This window comes from Euprymna scolopes, chromosome 21 (assembly GCF_053919585.1).
Source record: "Euprymna scolopes isolate OS-2025 chromosome 21, ASM5391958v1, whole genome shotgun sequence".
Classification (NCBI taxonomy): domain Eukaryota; kingdom Metazoa; phylum Mollusca; class Cephalopoda; order Sepiida; family Sepiolidae; genus Euprymna; species Euprymna scolopes.
In genome coordinates this window covers 73216850-73239946 of record NC_136502.1, presented here as the reverse complement: position 1 = coordinate 73239946, position 23097 = coordinate 73216850, and the positions used below count along the sequence as shown (strand labels likewise).

General features: G+C 34.1%; 1 protein-coding gene across 3 annotated transcripts; it reads right to left on the bottom strand.

Annotated features, from left to right (window-relative positions):
- Positions 1 to 955: 955 nt before the first annotated feature.
- On the bottom strand, positions 956 to 20924 carry LOC145242490 (uncharacterized). Of its 3 annotated transcripts, none has more exons than XM_080105554.1 (2): positions 20795 to 20872; positions 956 to 2760 (listed from the first exon to the last, which is right to left on the bottom strand). In XM_080105554.1, the coding sequence occupies exon 2, from the start codon at positions 2612 to 2614 to the stop codon at positions 1508 to 1510; it is 1107 nt and encodes a 368-aa protein (XP_079961680.1). In that variant the 5' UTR covers positions 2615 to 2760; positions 20795 to 20872; the 3' UTR covers positions 956 to 1507. The 3 variants fall into 3 exon arrangements, with proteins under 3 accessions (XP_079961680.1, XP_079961679.1, XP_079961681.1); XM_080105553.1 differs by lacking the exon at positions 20795 to 20872 and adding an exon at positions 5974 to 6418; XM_080105555.1 differs by lacking the exon at positions 956 to 2760 and adding an exon at positions 16987 to 18288 and having other exon boundaries at positions 20795 to 20924.
- Positions 20925 to 23097: the final 2173 nt, after the last annotated feature.

Genomic DNA, 23097 nt, shown 5'->3' with positions numbered 1-23097 from the left:
CTTTTAATGCATGAACACACAACTTTTCTGCTTTGAATTCTTTTTATTTTAAATTAATATTGAATGACTTTCAGTATAAATTATTGTCTTTCTTATTTTTCTCTTTTTAATGCAATTTTTAAGTTTTCTAATGCTTTTTGTCAAAAGTTTGGATTCATTATTGACAGTCTGACGGTTTGACAGATCTTGCAGCGATGACATCATTTTTCCGCTCACCGGCCTTAATGAGATATATTACAAAGGCCACGGCTGAATGCTATGGTTTATATTGTTTTATTCTAAGACAATTTACTAATTGATGTAAATAGATTTTATTATTTTTATTAACTTATTAGTTGTCTCTCTTTGGCATTGCCCAACAGTTATTTTACCTTTGTTAATAATTTATTAAAAACTAAACAAATAAAAAGTTAACCAATTTTGTCAAAGTAAAAAGTTAACCATGATTTAAAAATATAAAAAATGTAACAAGAATTTTGTATCCTCAGATAAGAATGGCACTCACAATCACACCTTTGCAAGCTGGTGTCTTCCTAATTTGATCACTTTGCCAGTGTTATCAATACACAGATCATAAAGCATGCTATGGGAACGTGATAATGTAAGTAGGTCAAAATAATGTTTAATTGAAGGAAATCGCAAATCAAAAGGGAAAGAGAAAAATAAATTTGAAAAATTGACTCAAATTAGATGTTTTCCAGATTTCTTCATGGTGTTATTAGTGCCAGAAATAAGACTTGGGATTGTGAAAGGGTTAGCTTCTCCCTCTCCCTCTATAAAATTAGTAATCAAAACAAAATCTGTTGCTTAGATTAAATATGAAATTTAGTGAAATCGATTGGAGTTTTTTTTAAAGAACACATACGAATATTTGCTAAAACTGGTTGACTAAACAATTTAATTATGTATGTAATTTTGTGTTAATTTTTTAATAAAACTATTAAGGTCAAAGAAATAGAGGAAAACTGGCTCTATTTTATATATAAGAAGAAGAAAATAAAATTACTATTCATTTAAATGTAAACACACTGAAAATGTTGTCTTGTTTCTAAATATTAATTATTATACAAATACATGCATCATGCAATATTATTATACTAAACATGAATACAAACAATGATTTTCATAAAAGTTGTTTGTTTAATACAGATGTACAGATTTTTCACACTTATAACCTTGTGTGAATATAGCTTGATACTTTATGTAAGTTTCAGCTTTGGTTACTTTCGATTACTAGCTTCACCAGAGATTTTTTCCCCCTCAACCCAAAAAACCAACAGAGTCCTGTAATGACCATTTCCCTGTTGGTTATGGTATGATGCTGATCTTGTGCAGTTCTATAAAGTCCACTCTCCAAGGCTTTGATTTCTCTCTTTGAGAAGGGGTTAGTTTATTGCTAATCGCATGAGGCACCCGACGGGGATACTCAGGCATTTTTTGCAGGCTTTCAAACCCACTTTCTGACCCTTGTGTCAAATATCTCACTGTAGGAACGAAATAAATATCTTCAACTTTGGTCACTTTCACGATGAATAGCTCTGTGACTTAATAGTCTGTCCCTGCGGGAATAAACTTTTCCACACACGTTGCAAGTGAAAGGACTCCGCCCTGTATGCACAATCACATGAGTCTTTAGGTGATTATTTTGCGAGAAGGCTTTTCCGCACGTATGACAATGAAATGGGGTCTCCCCAGTATGAGTTCTCATATGACTGTTTAAATTTGATTTGGAATAGAAAGTTTTTCCACAACTTTCGCACTTGAATGGGGTTTCTCCGGAATGAATCAGCATGTGAACTTTTAAAGAACTCGCTCCGGAAAAGGATTTCCCACAGATTCCACAGTGAAACGGAGTTTCCCCGGTATGTGTTCTTAGATGCGATTTCAAGTTCCCATGTTGGGAGAAAGCTTTCTCACAAACCCCGCATACAAAAGGGGTCTCCCCAGAATGTGTCCGCGCATGGATTTTTAAGTGGGCGTTGCGTGAGAAGGCCTTCCCACACACATCACACTGATATGGCATTTCTTTTGTGTGAGTTCGCATGTGAGGTTTTACGGAGCAACTTTGCTTGAAACCTTTTCCACAAACCTCACAACAGTATGGCGTCTCGCCAGTATGGACTCTCACATGACTGTTGAGGTTACTTTTCGTCGAGAAGCTTTTCCCACACACTCCGCAGTGAAATGGTGTCTCTCCGTAGTGTATTTTCATATGTGTATTTAGATTATTCTTTTTTGAAAATGTCTTCCCACATAGTTCACAGCAGCAGACTGTGTCTTTTGTATGGATTTTCATGTGGCTGCTTAATGTAGCACCAAGAGAAAAAGCTTTGCCACACACATCACATTTATAAGGTGCATCTTTGCTATGAGTTCTTGCATGTTGTATAAACTTACTTCTCCGTGAAAACACTTTTCCACATGATTCACATATCCACGTTTTTGTATTTGAATTTTGGAAGTTGTTATTTGAAGTTTTCATCTTTTTACTTATATCACACTTGGTGGCTTTTTTGTTTTTATGGGTTCGCATATGTTCTTTAAAGAGTGATTCACCAGCAAAAAATTGTCCACAAATTTTACAAACATTTTTATCAGCCAGAGCAGAACTCATGGTCACCAAATTCTTCTTTTATAAGGCATTTGTCTTTACCATTAAATAAAGTGCCTTATAAAACATCATCCAAGTTTTCTTGAATTGGTTACGTGATAGTTCGCATTATTATGAAAAGAATGGTGACATTCTGAGATACTTGAGACCTACAAAATAAAAAATAAAAATATATTGTATTTGAATTTGTCATAGACAAAATTTACTTATGGTTAAATAATATATCTATACTCATAAATTTTTGCTTAAAATTCAGAAATAGCATTGAAATATCAACGTTAGGTGGTTTAGCAAGATTTTTTAAAAACTACTTGATCTATTTACATGATTTTTGATGAACAATATTTTCTTTCTGTCACAGGGACGTACACCATAAATTTTTCTTTATTTTTGTTTTTTTCTTGGGAAGGGGAAGAGTTATGGACTACCACCTATTTTGTTGTTGTGTGTTTCAGGAACTGAAGTGGCAATCGCAAAGTGATTCAAACAAGCACTAAAAAGCAAATGGCTCAAACAAATTACCCTCTTTCTTCCTCCACTTTGTCTAAATTCGCTCTCTTTGTCATTTCTCAAAGCAAGTTAGTTTTCACAGGAACATGTTAACTCTAAATATTTTTAATCAATACAAATCGTTTCAAACCCCAAAATAACAAGGCTATGTGAAAAAAAAATGAGCCAATGCGAACTTAGAAACTTCTATAAAACAAACAACGAAAAGCTAGAAAAAGATTTCACTGGCTGTACATGCCGAAGAACACAAAAATGTACGTTTTAACATACTCTCATACGTTTGATCAGGGAGAGGGTGGAAAGGATTCAATAACTCACATACAAGCCTTCTTCATCTCGTGCACACATTCTTACATACTATTGAGAGTCAAGTGAACAGAAAAGAATTGCTCTTCACAACTACACACACAATAACAAGAACAAGGTAAATCAATGCACACACATACACAATGCCACACTGTCAAATACATACGTATATTACTTACATATGCATATTATTCATATTATGAACATTTCGACTTGTGACTAGTTGCTCGACTTTCTTTACCCAAACACAAGTTCACTTACTGACTAAGAATAACTTTTATATTTTTATAAAATTGTAGATATTAAAATGTTTTGATATAAAATTTCATTTTTCTCTATTTTTGCACTTACAAAGCCTTGTTTATGTTTTAATTAGCACTTGCTAACTCATGACCTTTGTATTCTCTTAATGTTTCATTTATTTTCATTTGCATGTCTGTATATATCCTCCATTTCCTATCTTTCGCTAAAACAACTTTTATGCCCAAATTATATTAATTGTTGGTGTGGTTCTTGGCAAATACCCAAAGACTATAATTGTCCAAAATAGCGCTACTAAAAGCCAGGGACTAAACTAATTCTAACCAGAAGGTTACGTGCTCATATCATGTTGGAGTTCACTATTTTATGGATGTGAATTTGCATCCCTATAAAATAATTAGTAGTCAAACACGTAGCATGGAATAAACAATAAAATCTTGTTTAAAAACAATAATGAAAAGGTTTATTTTGGTGGCAGAAAGTTGGAATGGGCCCGAGTGTGAAAAGGAAGGAGTAGAAAGTTCTTTAATAGTCACAGGTCGGTTATTTTTAGTGAATATCGTCGCTACTGGAGCATCTGGTGGACAGGGAGAGAAGAGAGAGAGAGAGAGAGAGAGAGAGAGAGAGAGAGAGAGAGAGAGGCCTGTCTTTGATGCTTGATAGGGTTTCTCTGCTGACCAATTGTGATTCCCAAAGGGGCTAAAGAATTTCATTAGAGGACAGATGGAATTAATGCACCCTGCAAGCTGATTGGTCAATGGATGGCCAAATTGCACTGATTTGTGAGAGAAAGTCTTTATTTTATTTGTAACTGTTACTTCAAAATCACTTTTATATGTCAAAGTCTACAACGAATTAGAATCAAACTTTTCTGTTCTCAGTTAAAGGAACAAAAATTCTCCTGGATTTTATATTTCTTCTTTTGAATTTTTTTCTCAAGCCATCAATGCTCTGATTCTCACTTGACTCAAATTGAAATGAATGGCTCTTATGTCGAGGAAGCACCTTACTTTGACAAGCTTCTAGGGCTGACCTTAACCCCTAACCTGAAATGGAAGGCTTAAACCGAATCTTTTACCAAAGTTGCTGGAAAAATGGTTGGATCATCCTACCACTCCAGAAAAAGTATCTCATTCCCAATGCCCCCTCTACCTTTAAGAGCAGAATACATCCAATGATGGAGCACTGTTGTCACATCTGGGGCAGGAGCTGCTCAAAGCATCCTTTTCTACCTTGATAGAGAGTTCAAAACTGACTTCGAAATCTAGTCCTTTATTTCTTCTCACAAGAGAGATGTTACGAGTCTATCTATCGTTATTTTTATGGTAAGTGCCAGACTGAACTTCAATATATGCATCCCCATACCTGTAAAACATTCGCAACAAACACTCGTCTAACTACAACTACTGTCAACAATTTCACCTACTCTATATATGTCTCTAAAACTAAACGCAAATTCCATGAACAAATTTTCTTTCCTAGAACTGTCCGCTTGTTGATCTCTGTGCCACGGGTCTGATTTCCAGCTGATTGCAAAATGATCGTTTTCAAGTTCAATGTTAACAAGTTCTTGTTGAGCCATCCTCTGAAATAATCACATTCTATCCAACTTCCATTACTACCCATCATTGTGGTGTTGTCTCGTCGACCTCCTGACACTCATTAACCCTTATTTTCGAGTGGCCTTCAGGCCTTGATTAGCGGTTACTCCTTTGCTTTAGTTGCTTTAAAAAAAAAAAAAAAAAAAAAAAAAAAAGAAAGAAAGAGAACAGACATATTAAAACTGACTCTCTGGAGACAAGTAAAGATGTTCTCCACGACGCAAACATTGTGCCGGGCACTTTTCTTTTCATAAAAAATAATCCCACTGTTATTATTATGTGGTTGTGAGTAATTCGAAAGTGATATTGAAGCCTTTAAGCTGTTAATTTTAAAGTAATTTATAACTTAAAATCAAAGTTTGTAGGCGAAAAAGTCAAATATTATTGTTCCACTTTGCTCTTTAAACCAAAGAAAACGGTGTTTGCTGCTGCGCCGCTATTCTAGAAAAGAGAGCGTAAAAAGATATACTTGTGTCATTAAATTTTCTAATTAATAATTTGTTTTCTTTTTTTATATATACTCGTACTCGTCTTAAAAAAACAGAACAAAAATTAATTCGGAGTGTTGACATCGAAAACAGTAAAAAATAGCGAAGAAATAAATTCCTTTTCGTGACAATAATAAACAAAAACAATACCTGGCAATTTTATAAATAAACCATGTTTATGTCTGAATATACGAACCTTTAAAACCGAAGGTATTTTTCCAGTGCTTAAATTTGGTAGGCACACAAAACATTTTGGAAGTTCGTGTTCCTGTTATTTTCATGAATTTCTGAAGAATTTCTTTTAATAAAAAAAACTGAAGAATGTCGGCGGTGTTATACGGAAATAAACAACAGCAAATTATTTCTCTTCAAAAATATTAAATTGTTCCGTATCAATCCCTTGGTTGGCTGCGAGGCCAAGTTAGACACAAGGGCGAGTTTAATGTGGGAGAAATACAACTGCTTACTCTGAATTGGGAGAGAAATATAAAAATGGTTAATTCTTATTTCAGTCACGTAAATTATTCAGAATGAAATAAGACAATTTTTTTGTTCCTAACCAGAATTTAACTTAATTAACACACACACACACACACACACACACACACACACACAGAGAGAGAAAAATCTCCATTTGTTTTAACAATCCAGAGGTACGAAAACGTGGTAAAAAAAAAAACAAAAAAAAAAAACAAAACAAAACAAATGTGATCAAAGGCAAAATAAGTACTCTTCTACCTATTTGGAAAAGTTTTTAGTGGTTTTACTCACTTTAAAACGTTTAATCGGTTCGAAAATTATACAGTGTTTATCGATAGGTGCGAACAAGAAAAATGGCGGCAAGCTGACCCTTAAATGTGTGAAGTTTGGAAAATGAGTTAAAACAAAAAAAAAACTCACCCAATATATGTTGCTGTGACATATATTGGCCGCGTTTCTAACAACATTTTGTATAGAGAAAAATCTATTAACTTTCGGCAACCTACACCCAACGTTGTAGATTACTTAAATAATTACATTGCTGGGTTTATACCCAACAATATAATTATTTAAGTGATCTACAACGTTGGGTATAGATTGAATATTGTTTTCCTTTCGTTTGACGACTCTTTTGCTACAAAATATTATAGGAGTTGGTCTTACAGCCTATACGAAGACCAACCAAGCCTCTATAATATTGAGTGTAGATTAGTTGAAAAAGAACCGAGCCTAGCTAAAATTTCACTTTACCAATTAAAGGTTGGTTGGTTGTTTTTGTTTTACGGCATATCAACTCTTTTTAGGTTATTTAATGCCAAATCCAGTGATTTTGAAGAATTTTGTTTTTTTAATAATTTGCTTCATTATATTTGGCTTTTACCAAACAACTGAATGGAAACTATTCTCGTGTAAAATCTAAACACTACTAATGTACTACGACCCCCCCCCCCACCACCAGATTGGCCCATAAGCACATGGACACATACCTTGACAGGTTGGTCTATTTAACCAATCCTGTTTCATGGGACTAATTAGTGTAATTAGGCCGTCTCCTAAATGTAGTGTCTTCTCCTAAGTCCCCATGGTTATGCTTTTATCTTCATCTAGTGATGGACTTTTTAAAATATAACCAGACACTTACTTGTCACTGGAACTATCGCTCTGGTGCTCAGAGCGCACAAAAGATACATGACCCTAAGTCCATGTGACAATACCTTTATTATGCTGGCTGTTGGTTCATCGTCAGATGCTGTTGTTTGAGCTCATCTCGTAGGTATTTTGTTGAATGGCTGGTTGTGGTGCCAGTGCTGTAAATAACTAGGTTTCAAATCAAAGCAATTCAATAATAACTCAGAGATCATTTTTTATAAACAAGAATAATTATTTATGAAATAATAACTCAGAGATCATTTTTTATAAACAAGAATAATTATTTATGAAATAATAACTCAGAGATCATTTTTTATAAACAAGAATAATTATGTATGAAATATATTAGGGTACACTTTGTTCAAAGGAAAGTTAATTTTTGTGTTTTTAATGGTTTTAAGATGCAGGATCTTTTCAGCTAAGGTTCATTCAGACAGCTTCTTAGTCAGAGGGGAGAGAGCTTTTTAACTTAGCTCTTTTGGGGAGGTTATCTAGCCTTGGGCAAAAGCCCAAAGCTGAGGTTTATACTCTTCGACAACAAGCAGGCAAGTCTTCTCATTTCCAAACACAGTTTTTTTATGGAACCTTAATTCTGACCACCAACTCTTTGAGATTAGCATTTCCTCCTCTATGGTTTCCATTGTATTTCTTTCATTTCTTATTTCTTCCTCTTTCTGAATCTCTTTTCTTCCTTTCTCTCTTTTAAATTCATTTTTCTCTTTAATTATCTTTTTTCTTTTTCTTTCTTTCTTTCCTTTTCTCAAACCCCATTTTTGAAGATAATTCTTATCACTCACAAGATGGTCCGACACTTGAATATAAAACACATGGTCTACTGCCGATATCTTCATGGATGTCAGCTAGACTCCTTGTCGTCAATGCCAACTTTACTTTGCTGAGAAATTACTTTTTTGTCTACCATATCATCCATTCTTTTCTTCACCATTTGGTCTATCTCTAACCTCATGTCAAACACCCCACCAAACTCTTAACCTATAAGCAAGGTGAGTTGGTATTGCCTGATGCATGCAACAGTGTTACACCGAACCCCAATTCACAAAAGAAAACTGGTGGTAGTATAGAAATGAGATATCCTTCTATTTGTTAATAGTATCGAATGAAAACCATTGCACAAAAGGAAAAACAAAACCTTTTCTATAACAGCAACAAAAGGATTTATTTAATTATCTACATCGTTTATGAAGAAAATGAAAAGTAGAAAGGTCTTTGGGCTATTGAAGGTTTGTCAGCAGTTATCTTTGGGCAAAAATCTAAAGATGCTTGAATGTTCATTGGGGAGGGGGAGGGAGAGAGAGAGAGAGAGAGAGAGAGAGAGAGACAGGGATGACGTCTTTCTGTGTTATTTTCAGAGTTCTCTCTACTGACCCAGATGAAATCAATGTGCCCTGAAAGCTGATTGGTGAATGTGTAACCAAATCGCTTAACAGGGACATTTCTTTATGAGAGAAAATAAGTCATTATTTAGAACTGCTATATCAGAAGCTGAAGGAAAGAGAGCAGTGGAGGACTACAAAGTCCCAAAAACGATGTCCTCATAATGGGAAAGCTCTGTACAACAGTGTTAATAAATACAATTTACTCTGTAAATGTACAAATGTAATTAAAGTAAACCCCTTAACTTGTTAACTCTACAGATTCTTATAGGCTGCATGATTCAAGGTGACAATATTATCCTTTCACTAGATTACTAAACCGAAAGGTATAATTCAAAACAAGCAATTCTGGCAGTGGCACTACAAGTGAAAACAATAACAGCAGCAGTAGCAGGGAGGTGATTAACAATACAGACTGACAACCCTGGTGTGTCAAGTTCGAATCCAGTTCATTCCACAGAAACACTTTTGCTTAGAGATGTTGGTAATCTTCATGTGGTCTCTCCTGTAATACCTGACGTCTTTTTAGAAAGTAATCTTACTAGAAAGAAATTGGAGAAATGAAAGCCGCCATTAATTCATTCACAACAATAACAAGTCGTGGTTAACAATATTTTGGATCTGTGCTTGATTTCTAAGATGGACCTTGATTGATGCAAGCATTTAACTTTGTCTCAAATTTGTCCAATCAGAAGCCATCTCACATACAGACTGAGATGGATATCGATGATAATAAAAGATGATGCTTAAAACTTTCTATCTCTTTTTCAGCCACTAGACAGCACTGCCAACAACTCATCCATGTTGTTCGGAATGAACAAAAATTTCTCTCTTAAGAACCAGAACATCTCTAGAATATCCGAGGATCCCACATGGCAACATTGTTGCCCTGTTGTCAAGAAAACATCCAGTAATTTTAAGCGTTACAGTAACATTACTATTTTTCCTTTTTTCTTGTTGCAGTTGCCTTCTTTTAAATAACAGCGGTTGTAAAACTTATTAATAAACACGGCATATAAGGGGTTAACAATGCTTTAAGGGATGTTTTTCTTTTATAGTACACAATATATATTATACCATATATAGGTCTTTCTCCAAAATCATCTCTGATAGAGAGAAGGAGTAGTCATCCCACATATGACGGCTCTCTTTTGTAATTCAGAATAAGAGAAAGATTTTATCAGCTTATCATATGTTTGAGAATATTGTTGGTGTTTTTAATTGTCACCATTTTTCTTCAAGTTCCTTTTGTAATAATTGGTAACCTTGGAATTTTGAACACTTTATTTAATCCACTTGGGTAGCTTCTTCTCATTCCGTGTTTCATCCATCACAATTCACAGATTTACGCCTTCTTGATTTTGCCTGCTTGTTGGGGAACTTGCAATCCAAATACAATTTCTTGAACCATTCAGTTATTTCACTTATTGGTGGCTACATAATAGTCTATACATCCATATCATTGTCAGGAACCCAGGTTCTATTCATCTGCTGATAAACTCACTTGGATGCTGATGTTTATAAAAAAATGTTTATTTAAAAAAAAAAGAGACAGTAACAGAAAGCATCAACGCAACAGGCCATTGGTATGTGCGTGAGAAAAAAAAGCTTGTTTTTTTACATGCAGCTACACTGTGCATGTTTCATTGATTCAATCATGTGATACACACATCAGAAACTAGTAAAACCATTGACTCATCCTTATCAATATTGAAAATCATAAAGAAACTTAACTCATTCTTGGACTTATTTTATTTACAAAAACAAAAAGACTATGGAAATGTCCTCTCAACCATCAAATCCTTTCTTTCTGATAAAAGTAGTCATAAATTTATATAATTTATGAAAATAGTTGCTGACGAGCAGCAGTGTAAATCACACAGTGTCAACATCGATGTGTCTCAAGGATTGATAATGAACACAAGTATTTTCCAGATCATCATCAATGATCTTTCAGATGATATTCTGAAATTATTTGTTGACACAACTATCTATGGCAACACTTCGAAGAGCATTGATGATCAAGGTCTCACTGATTCTCTATCTCTTTCAACATGGTGCAAACAGTGAAAAAAAAAAAGGCTTGTTACTTTTAATACCTAAACTTCTCTCTTTTCACCACCAATGCTCGGATTCTTATTCTGCCAGTTGAAACTAATGGCTTTCTCCTTTAGGAAGCCCTTTATTTTGTTGAACTCCTGAGACTGACTTTCACTCCAGATTTAAAATGGAAGACTTACATCAAATCTGTTGCTAAGGTTACTGGATGAATGGTTGCATCATTGTACTGCATCAAAACATAACTGACTCCTGATGCAATACTCTATTGGTATAAAAATCAGATTTGCTTTAAGGTGGAATACTGCTGCCACAAGTACTTGACTCTCACAGCTGACAGGGTTAGAACACCTGTCAGAGAACACACACACACACACACACATATATATATATATATATATATATATATATATCCCAGAAAGGAAGGCAAAAGAGACAGAAAAGCAGCCAGACAGCAGGAGAAAGCAACATTAGACGAGCTTGCTGTTCAATCCACCCTCTCTATCTTTAGTTTAATGCATGCACACGAGAACAATGATAAAGTAATACTTTTTATAAAAAACAAATTTTGTGTTACAAGCTGTCTTTAGCTGACCTTGTCAGAGTACTAAATCGACTTCACAATCTAGTGGGAATCATTTTTCTTCCCTACAGCCGCTTTCTCATAGAAAAGATGTAACTCTGTATTTTCATGGTAAGTGCTTGACTGATCTCCAATCTCTGATTCTCTCTGTATAACATTCAAAGTAAGAGCAAGTCTTTCTACAACTGTTTCATAGAACTTGCTTTTTTTCTCTGTGTACCTGAAAACAAACGGCACTCCCATGGAGAGAGTTTCTTTCCAAGAACTTCTAATCTGTGAAACACAATACTGCAAAACTGCTCCCTAGCTGACTATAAAATGGTTGTTTTTAAGTCAAATATCAACAAATACTGTTGAGCTGTTTTTGATAATTAAGTAATCAAATTCTGCCCATCCCACACAGCATTTCAATCTTCTCATAGTTTTGTTCATCATCTAACTGATAATCTCATTAAACTTATCTTTGAATTGTTGTATTTGGTCTTTGTAAGCAGTAACTGATTAATATATGTAAAAAAACATTAGCAAGATAAAGTTAAAATTAAAGTCTTTAAAAATTTCATTTGTTTAAGAAACATTTATTTTGATTTACACATTTTTTTTTCACAAGAATACACTAACAATGTTAGGCTGAGTTAAGACTGCTAAGTTGTCTTCTCTTGTCTTCAGATAAAAGTAGTTCTACTTGAGAGTGATCTCCCCTTTGCTTGTTATTGTAGTTTCCTTTGTCTGGAAAACTAAGATGGAGGTTTAGTTAACGACCAGGGGTCTGTGATAATAGTAAATTAACAACATGATTCCATAGCAGAAAAAGATATTTCATGTATTTTAAAATGTAAGCATTTAAGTCTATTGTAGCAAGATGTGTGGATTACATAGAGAGAAATTTTTCATTTTGAAAGCTTGCACAATCACTCGTCATCCAAATTGTACTGCCCTACTGTTGACTTATGAGATGCAGCACCAGCCACAAACAAGAAGCCTTTTATCTCAGGTTGCACTTTCTTGGATGACTTGTCTAATCCTCCTCCTGGAAAATATGACCAGAGAAAGAAGTTATCCATTTGCCTTGTCATTATAATTATGAGCCGGGGAGCGTAACCTGGTATCCGTGCACCATGAGGACATTTCTGAAAAGGCTGTTAAATCCTGGTCATGGCACAACCAAATCCTCAAATGTGAACCAAAGGCATATTTTTTTTAATGAAGAACTTAATCCCATCCATAGGTTTGTCAGGTCTTTGGTCAAGTTTTTGTCATCATTAATTATCTGGGCTGACGAAACCATCATTCTGAAATTGAACACTTGTGTAAAAGGAGTGAACTAACCATATTTTTATATGTAAAAATATATAATTTATTTTACATTTCAACTTCCGAAAAAATATAATTAATAAATCAAAAGTCGGCAGAGAGGAGTCTTGCACGAGCCGCAATGAAGTCAATCCAAATTCTAGTTGCAAATGTTCTCTCTTGTGGTGACAAAATGTGAGAGAGTAGAAGGGAGAGAGAGTGAAATGAATACATATTAAAAGTTTATTTGACCTTTGTTACATCCGATGCATCTGCCAACCTCAATTGCTTTGACACTGTTGACAACTTGGCTCTCTGATGCAGAGATGCCATCACACTGCTCCAATAACACTTTCTTGATTTTACTTGTCTCCTCATGAGTCAGGCACAAGGCTTTTAAATATGAAGAGGTCCAATTCCTACATATTGTATCATAGCCTGATCATCATCCTCTAATCAGTATTCTAACAGATTAGACCCAGTATTCATAGCAGTTCAACATGCAACTGATTTAAGGTGGGATCAACTTTACCGAGAAGAATATCCACTTCTGGCCAATAACTACAATCATCATGTACTGGATCAGATGGTTCACATCTTCCAACTGCATCCAAAATCAGATGGCATATTCACTTTTTACAATCTAAGCAGAGCTATCAAGGATGAGAGAAATGAGAGTGCACATCTCCGCTCCTTTTGATACTGACCTTTTACGAATGCACAAGATCGCACGTGTATGTTTCTCAGAAATCCATCCTTATCACTACCTCGCATGTTCTCTTAGATCTTCTTGTACCAACTGACCTTGCTACCTCAACTCTACTAACCCAAGAACTCCTGTTCATTTTTTCAATGTGATCAATATAATAAAACCAACAAAGTCTCCTATTCTGCACACATCTCCATATATTACCTAAATTTGATTGAGTACTAGCCTTGTGACATATTAGCATCTTGTAACCGAGCTTGCTTCAAGCTATCTATTCCACTTAATTCAGAGTCTTTGGCTGAGAAAGGTGGTTTAGTTAAGAAATACTTTGATCAAAGTTCACAAGTTGTGGAGAGAATCATTTTATATTGCTTGGAAGACAGAAATTTCCTTATTTTGAAAAGTAAATTTCTTTTTGAAGACAAAATTGTCATTTAGTTGTGTGCAATATATTGTTTTTTTGTAATTTGAAAAATTAAGGTAAGTTTGTGCTAAATTAGAAATAAATGTGCAGACGAACAGGCATAGGAAAGTTACCCCTTTTCTTCCTTAGTTCATTCAGCTTACTCGTTTTTCTTTTTCACTTTTCACTTCTTTTGTCTGGACCTCTTTGGACTTGTGGGCTGGTACCGAGTCCTGCTGCCACACCTAGAGTCTGCCAGTGGTAACCTGATTGCACCAGGGGATCACCACACTCTTCAGCACATCCAGGTACACTTTGGTGTTGACTTTCAAGCCAACTTCAAAGATGTGAGGTGGCATGATGTGGTCCTCACTTGAAACCACATCAAAACTGCAACCGTGGCCTGAAACTTTGTTTTCATCACCCTGGGCACGTTTCTGTCATTCGTGGCAATCCAGTGATGCATTTTGAGGGTGCTGGCAATGGTCCTGTAGTCATAACTTGGATCGATAGAGAGCATGAGTGTACAGCGATGCATCTCTGATCTCACTTGTTAAACATTGCATCACTTTCAGACATGATAGAAGGCTCCTATCGCTGTTGGGATTTATACACAACTGGCCAAATAGTAGATTGGTCTGCAACAAAAAAGAAAACCGGTTTTCATTGAATGGAAATGGAATCATGTCGTCTTTTCTAGGGTGACAATTTTATCATTCCACTCTGCAGTTTTCTGTTCATCTAGGATGCATCTCTTTAATAAGCTGTTGTTTTTTTCCTTTTGGAATTCATGCAATTTAATTGATATATGTCATCACCAAAAGTGATCTGAATATTTAATGCAATTGTGCATCTGGAAGTTGCATTATTCTTCCTTCATCTTGATACTTCAAATCTTCATCTACAAAATTTGCTTTTACTTTGAAATCACCATCAGTCACTCAAATTCTTTCTACACTGAGCAGGTAAGTGTTTTCTGTCTATATTGTCTTCACTACAGTAAAAAAAAAAAAAAACAATAGTCTCTCTCTCATATATATATATATATATATATATATATATATAAATGAATGTCTGTATGTATGTGTGTGATGCGTGTGTTTCTTAAAGGAAAAAAGGTTAAAGAATCTACATGAAATCAAAAAGTGTATTTTTATGTAAAATTTACTGGACAAGGCAATGTAAGTCTTCTCAAACCTCTGAATGCATTCCTAAAGGGGCTGTAGAGAAAACATAATCCCCTTAAAACTTAAAATATATCCTATTTTTATGAAATTTAAATCATGTGAATAAACTTTTCTAGGGAAGAAAATGGAAGTGGTCCTGAATCTCTAAGTGCCCTCTTAACCTAAGGGAGCCGAACCGTCTTTAAAATTAAAAATATATCTTATTTTGATGAAATTTATATCATATGTATAAGACATTAATTCAGAGATTTTCCAACATTACAGGGAGCAAAACAGAAAGAAGGGGACAGTATAAATAAAGAAAGTAATAAGGTTCATTTCGTTCACTGCATCTGTAAGTGTCTTTTAAAGGTGACTGTGTGATTAATTAGATGTTTTGTTATTCAGATGTTATTTTTTCTAGGCAGGTGTTATCTTTGGTACTGTAAATCCAATATTCAACAATATGATAATAGTATAAAATATGATACTCCATATCTCAGTATTACAGTAAAAAAAATTGTGTAATAATAACATCACTGGTAAATGGCCCCACAAGTTGCATGTCACAGATCTTTAAAAGAGACAGAACTCAGGCAAAAGATATAGTATAAGAAGTAGAAAGAGCAGAGAAGAGAAAACAGAAGCAAAAGTAAAATGGATACTATGCAATAGTTAGGTCAAAATCTGGTCAGGAGAGGAGGAGATCAAATGATTGGATGGGGAACTGTCATCTGACAAGGCAAACAAAAGAAAAAGCCAGAAAGATGAAACATTTTAATAGTAAAATATTCAGCTCTCAAAAGTTGGTGGCATTAAATTTTCAATAATTTTGACAATGCTAGTTGGTATTCATGTTATGAGTGTAATGGGAACCACAAAAGCAGATTTTTTTTTTCTGTTTTGTAATGATAAAAAAAATGTTTGGCATTAAAAATATTTATACTTGTTTACATTAGTGATTTTTTAAACTAACACATTTCAGGTAAAAACATTATTGCGTACTAGTGTTGTGGCTAACTTAGTATAAATTCAAAAAATTATACAGTAGAAAAATACTTATAAATAAAAATAAAATTTATTGACTTATTGAGTTTTATTGTATGTTTTAATGTGGAAGAATTGTACAACCAATTCTGTATGACAAACTGAATTATCTTTCTTGATTTAAATTAATGGACTGACATTTTAAAACTGAATGGAATTGTGGATGATTTTTTATTAGCACATTTACTAAATTATTTTTTGCAATTTAAATTTATACTAATTTCGCCATGACACGTAAATATTTAATAATGTTTTCACCTGAAATGCATTGATTTAAAAGAGCATCAATGTAAACAAACACTGCAAATTCTTTCTGTTATGTAATGATAAAAATCTTTGGCATAAAATGTATTAAATTCTGGTTATAGTCAGCTAATGTACTTCCTAACTTCCGGCATGGCTGCTACTAGAAGCGATGACAAGGCAAATCACTTCCTTTGCTTTTTTTCTCTCATACCTATATCTCCCCTGTACATGTACCCTATTTTTATTACATTTTTCTGATCGTTATTTTTTTATTTAATAATCATTGAAAAGCATTTTCAGTCTCGTTTTATTTAAGAAGTATTGAAAAGATTTTTTTTTTTTAAGAATTATCAAAAACACCTAGAAAATTAAAAAAAAAAACTATTTTCGGAATATTATGTATTGGATACGTTTTTTTATGATATTTGAAATTTTCTTATTTTGATTTCAATAATTTCATTTCTTATTTTGATTTCAATAATTTATTTTAAAACATATTTCTCATAAAATTCCAAAGAAAATACAAACTTTTATTTTTTAAATTTTGTTATTACAAGTGCAAATAAAGACTGTGTTATTTTTATCTGTATAATTAAAAAAAAAATTTATTGTATATTTTTCAATAATGCCCTTTTCTTATATCTTATTTCAATAAATCGCTTCACAACAGGAATGATAAAGAACAATAAAAGTGAAGGAACTGATTTGCCTTGTTACAGCTTCCGGTAGCAGCCATGCCGGAAGTTAGGAAGTACGTTAGCTGACTATGACCTAAATTCCAATATCAAATATAAAATGATACTGAACACTCTGTGAAATGGACAAGTTTTCAGATTGGATTGTTTTCAGGATGCATGGCCAAATGATTTAATAACCTATCTCTACGGGAATAGACTTTTCCGCACACATCACACGTGAAAGGACTCTTTCCTGTGTGTACGATCATATGAGTTTTTAGATGATTGCTTTGTGAGAAAGATTTCGTACACATGCTACAATGAAACGGAGTCTCGCCAGTGTGAGTCCGAATGTGTCGATTTAATTTTGATTTTGAATAAAACATTTTCTCACAGTTGTCACACTTGAACGGGGTTTCGCCCGAGTGAATTATTAAATGAACTTTCAAAGAACTCGCCCCAGAAAAGGATTTTCCGCAGATTCCACAGTGAAATGGTGTTTCTCCAGTGTGTATCCTTAGATGTGATTTCAAGTTACCGTGTTGGGAGAAAGCTTTTCCACAAACCCCACACTCGTACGGAGTCTCTCCGGAATGTGTTCGCGCATGACTTTTCAAATGATTGTTTCGGGAGAAAGATTTTCCGCAAACATCACACTGATACGGAGTTTCCTTTGTATGAGTTCTCATGTGTAGCTTTACGGAAAAACTCCGTTTAAAACCTTTCCCACAAATTTCACAACGGTATGGAGTTTCGCCAGTGTGAATTCTTACATGAGTATTGAGGTTGCTTTTCGCCGAAAAACTTTTCCCACAAACTCCACAATGATATGGCGTCTCTCCATAGTGTATTTTCATGTGTGTATTTAAATTATTCTTTTTGGAAAATGTCTTTCCGCAAAGCTCACAGCAACAAGCTGCTTCTTTTGTGTGTGTTTTTATGTGACCTTTTAAGGTTCCCATGAGTGAAAAAGCTTTGCCACACTCTTCACATTTGAAAGCGGGTTCTGTTACATGGCTTTTGATGTGGTGTTTCAGTGTGTTCTTTTGGGAATATCTCTTCCCACATGTATCACATTTCCAAGGCTTTCGATCCGTACAATTATTGGCTACGTTGACTCGCTTTTCTTTTTTGTCATGCTGGACTGGTTTCTCGTTTGAATGCATTTTCATATGCTCAGTTAGGAGCGCTTTCTCAGAGAAAGATTGCTCACAAACATTGCATACTTCTTTATCCGCAGGAGATGAAATCATGTTTATCTTTCATTTATTTCTAAATATAACATTTGCCGCTTGATGATTAAAACCTGAAAATAAAACAAAATATATATGCCACCGTTTACAAAGTTAATTTCTTAAATATATTTTTAAAGAATCTTTAGAATAAGAAAATATATTTTGAAATTCTGGCAAGCTTACCAATGGAAAAAAAACTTGTTAAACAAACAAAACTAATAAGGTAACATTTTGTTACACACACACACACACACACACACACACACACACACACACACACACACACACACATAATTAGTGTAAAATATATTTATATAGTCTTAAATTTTTATTATATATATATACCTTTGTAAAACATTAGGACACTAAGGCAACCAATAATGTAGATGTAAAGAATATATGCTTTGTAGCATATGAGATAATAAACTCCACCTGAAGACAAAGTAACCAGCTTTTGAATTTCAACTTGATGCACTCACTGGTGTAACCAAACTGAAGGGCTGTGATACAACAACACAGTCTGTCTGTGGATGATTATTTATATATATGTGTGTGTGTATTTGAAGTAAATTCTTAAACCACTGAACCCATTCTTCTGAAATTTGATAAAGAGATTCTCTCTCTCTCTCTCTCTCTCTCTCTCTCTCTCTCTCTCTCTCTATATATATATATATATATATATATATAAATAGTATATAACTCTACTCATGTATTAAGCATTCTTGAAGTAAATAATAAAATAGTATATCTTCTTATAACATTTTATGTAGATACATGAAATATATATATATATATATATATATATATATATATATATATATATATATATATATATATATATATAAGAAAAAAATCAAGACTGTAAATTAAAATTTCCAAGGAAATTTATTGTTTAACAGAATACTTAAAAGAAAAATTTTTACTGAACGAAAATTGGAATTCTTTTTTCAAAATATAGCTGTCAAGGTAACCTATGAACTGTTAAAATTGTTTGAAATTTGTTTGCAAAATGAGTGAGCAATGAAGCTTTAAAGCAGTTTTAAATGAGTAAAACTAACACTTAACCATATATTCAACACTAAATATAAAATGAGAACATCTTATTGTGTATTTTCTCATGCGCTACAATTACAATAATCATGAAGCTTAAATAATTGAGTCAATTAATCTGACTTTTATTTTTATTGGTAAATGAACATTACCAGAATTTTAATATATTGAAATTTTGTTTAACAATATACTAATAAGGTATATATATATATATATATATATATATATATATATATATATATATATATATATATATATATGGCAAAGTGAATGAGGTGTTTATCTGACACAAGCAAGGGTAAACTTCAATCTAATATAAATACCAGTATTTATATATTGATATATTAATCCCAACCAAATAAAAAGCTCGATACAAAATCAAAAGAGCTTGTTATAAGAGGAAAGAAATTAAAACTGTAAATCAAAATTTACAATTAAATTTATTATTCGACAGAATACTCCCAAGAGCAAATGTCAAAATCCTTATTCCGTGGAGTTTCAAAGAATGCTATTTTTTCTATTCTTCTCATCAGAGGACAAAAAGAGATTAGCAAATTATATTTGTAGCTGGGCTAGAATTTGCTGGTTGATGTATTAAATGAAACAATTGTAAAATGTTCATAAATTGTAGTTTCATGTTATGCATCAACCAGCAAATTCCTGATGAATTTTCGTAATTTTTGGATTTATATTTGACATGACAATTAAGTATTTATTATTGCTTTTGTTTAAAACGATATATTTAAAAAATCGATTCGTCGACTCTATTTTAACAAGCACCTCGGAAAGTTTGACATTTGATAACTTCGATTATTCGGACTATTACTCTCATCTTGGTTATTTCACAATGTTTTAGCTGATGTAAACTTCTTTAAGTATATCTTTCCGTGAATAGATGACGCAACGGATAAAAGCGTTAATTATCAACAATCATTTCTGAGTGACAATTCGATAATAATCAAGATTAACATTACACGTCTATCCGGTCATAGCTGACGGAAGGAAGACAATCTACTCCCGGAATAAAGGGTTCAGTCTGAAATTTTGTATTGGTTGCTGAATTTCATATAAAGTTTCCAAAGTTTCAAAAGATGCATCAACGGATAAAAGCGTTAATTATCAACAATCATTTCTGAGTGACAATTCGATAATAATCAAGATTAACATTACACGTCTATCCGGTCATAGCTGACGGAAGGAAGACAATCTACTCCCGGAATAAAGGGTTCAGTCTGAAATTTTGTATTGGTTGCTGAATTTCATATAAAGTTTCCAAAGTTTCAAAAGATGCATCTTGAAGAAGATCGGAGTTTTAATCGGCCGACACGTTTAACAACCAAAATGTAAATAATAGCCTAAAAAATAATAATCGCTCTGCATTGCAGTCTGCACAGTGCACTAAACACCGAAACATTCAAAATAGTCCATTAGAAAAAAATGTAGACAATTATAATCGTTTTTAATATAAAGACAGATAATAATAATTGAACCTGCATGAGTAATAAGATTTAAATGAAAAGATCTTACCAATACTAAAGATAAAATATCAATGAGTGATAAAAATGCTTAAGATGAGGAGTTTTGAAAACAAATGGCCGAAGGAAGTAGACGGTGTCACGCCATAACATGTCCCCTCACTAGTTTAATTCGGTTGTCAAATCTTTTCTGCATAAAATATTAAAGCCATTTCGGCATACTGCTCGAGACATTTCATTGTTGCGTTACTTCCCCTATTTTTTCAACATGAAGAGGGTGTGTGTGTGTGTGGGGGGGTCTGTTAACTAGTCTGTACTTTCACATAACAATTTAATAAACAAACGATACCGTAAAAGTTAAATTAAAATTGAAAACAGGACAGTTTGTAAACTGCAAAAGTACCTCTTTTTTCTTTCTTTTTGCTTCTTATCACAAATTAGATAATAAAATAAAAGTTTCGTGAATAAATAGTACAAATAAATAAATAAAATAAAATAAAAGCAAAAGAACATACTGGCCAGTGGCCAGCCGAGGATCAGTTCTCGACATTCAATCTAACAGACCAGTGACTGCTGTGACGGCTCTAAACTTATAGGAGGGAAATGTTGTGCATTTCTCTCCTAATAATTACTTAAATAAACTCAAGGCCAAACAACATCGCTTTTAACAAAACAATAAGAAAGGGTTTATTTAAAAAAAAAGGCGAGATTGTATCTCAGACGAGAGAAAGAAAGGTAAATGTCTGTTTGAAAGTGTCATCTGCCATCAGACTGCAGTCGTCAACAAATAGCAGTAGGAGGGGTGAGTGAGAGAGGTCTGTATAGGTCGCTTGCTGGTGTCTCTCTGGCGATCGCAGCTGAGATCCCAAAAGGCTAAAAATAGTCCTTAAGGGGACAGCTCAAATCAATGCGCCCTACCAACCAATTGGTCAGTGTGGCCGAATTACTTTGGCACCGGGCATTGATTCACTTATAGTAAATAGTTTGTTAACTGCTACATCACCCCCTGCTTAGGCGAAAAGCTGAAAAGGAAAATAAAAAGGTAGCAATCTTCAGAAAAATACAGAACACGAGGCAACGTAATGTCTGGAAGTTTATGTTGCCGAAGAAAGAATATATAAAGGGGTAATGAGAATAGAAAGTTCCAACTAAAATTTCTTTTCTTTTCTTTTTTTTTTTTTTTTAAATAAACCGAATTTACAGGGGTTTAAATATACAAAGTTTTGCATAATTTTTTTGGTCAATGTACACGGCGGCCACTACGTGTAGCCGTGACATAGTTGTCATTTTCAGTATTCACTTCAGGTGTTTGCTGTGTGAATGTAGGTGAATGTATGTGTGTCTTGTGTTTTTGAGTCAAGAAAAGCTCTTTTCACTCTGTCAACAGATACTGTTTCTTTTTTGCCCCTAATATCCAGGGTGAAAAGTTTAGAAGTGCGTGATAACATGCGATAAGGACCAGTATAAGGCAGTATTAGAGGGGCTTTCACACAGTCTTTTCTAAGAAACACGTGTGTTCATGAAGAAATGTCTTTGGGGACCAAAGATTTTATGGTCTGTTTCATGGGTGGGAGCTTACTAAAGTAAGCTTGCAGTCTGTTTATAAACAGAGCTGGATCTGACAATCCTAATTCTATCAGGATCAGCATCTGACCAGGCAGCGATAGAGGTACTACATAGACAAGTTCGGCTGGAGAGTATCCCAGGTTCTCTTTGATAGCTGCACTACAACCAAGAAGGACAAAAGGTATGTATTCACTCCATTGCTGTTGGTCAGGGTAAGCGCATAAGACAGCTTTCAATTGTCGATGGAAGCGTTCTATCATCCCGTTCGAAGCTGGGTGATAGCTTGTTGTTTGAATACGTTTGATCCCTAAAATCCTGGAAAATTCCTGGAACAGGTGGGATTCAAACTGTGCTCCACAGTCTGTGGTAATTGTTGTGGGGACTCCATAGCACGATATCCAGCCCGATATAAGGGCTCACGCTACAGATTCAGCCGAAATGTCCTTTAGGGGAATAGCTTCAGGCCACCGTGTGAAATGGTCTATGCAGGTCAGGAGATAGGTAAATCCTTGGCTAACTGGTCATGGTCCAACCAGATCGATGTGAACATGGCTGAACCGAGCATCTGGGGTGCTAAATGTTTCCAGGGGTGTATGGATATGGTTGCGCACCTTTGACTTCTGACAGGAAATGCAGGAACGTGTCCAGGCAGTGATGTCATGCCTCATATTAGGCCAGAAAAATCTAGCTGTAATCAGATTCACAGTGGCTTTGCGTCCGGGGTGTGCCAGATTGTGTAGTGTGTCAAAGACAGCTCTACGATGAGTCATGGAAACAAACGGTCTAGGT

What these genes read in the sequence shown, in the direction of transcription:
- LOC145242490 (XM_080105554.1), bottom strand. Translation starts at nt 2,614, where the DNA reads ATGAGTTCTGCTCTGGCTGATAAAAATGTTTGTAAAATTTGTGGACAA.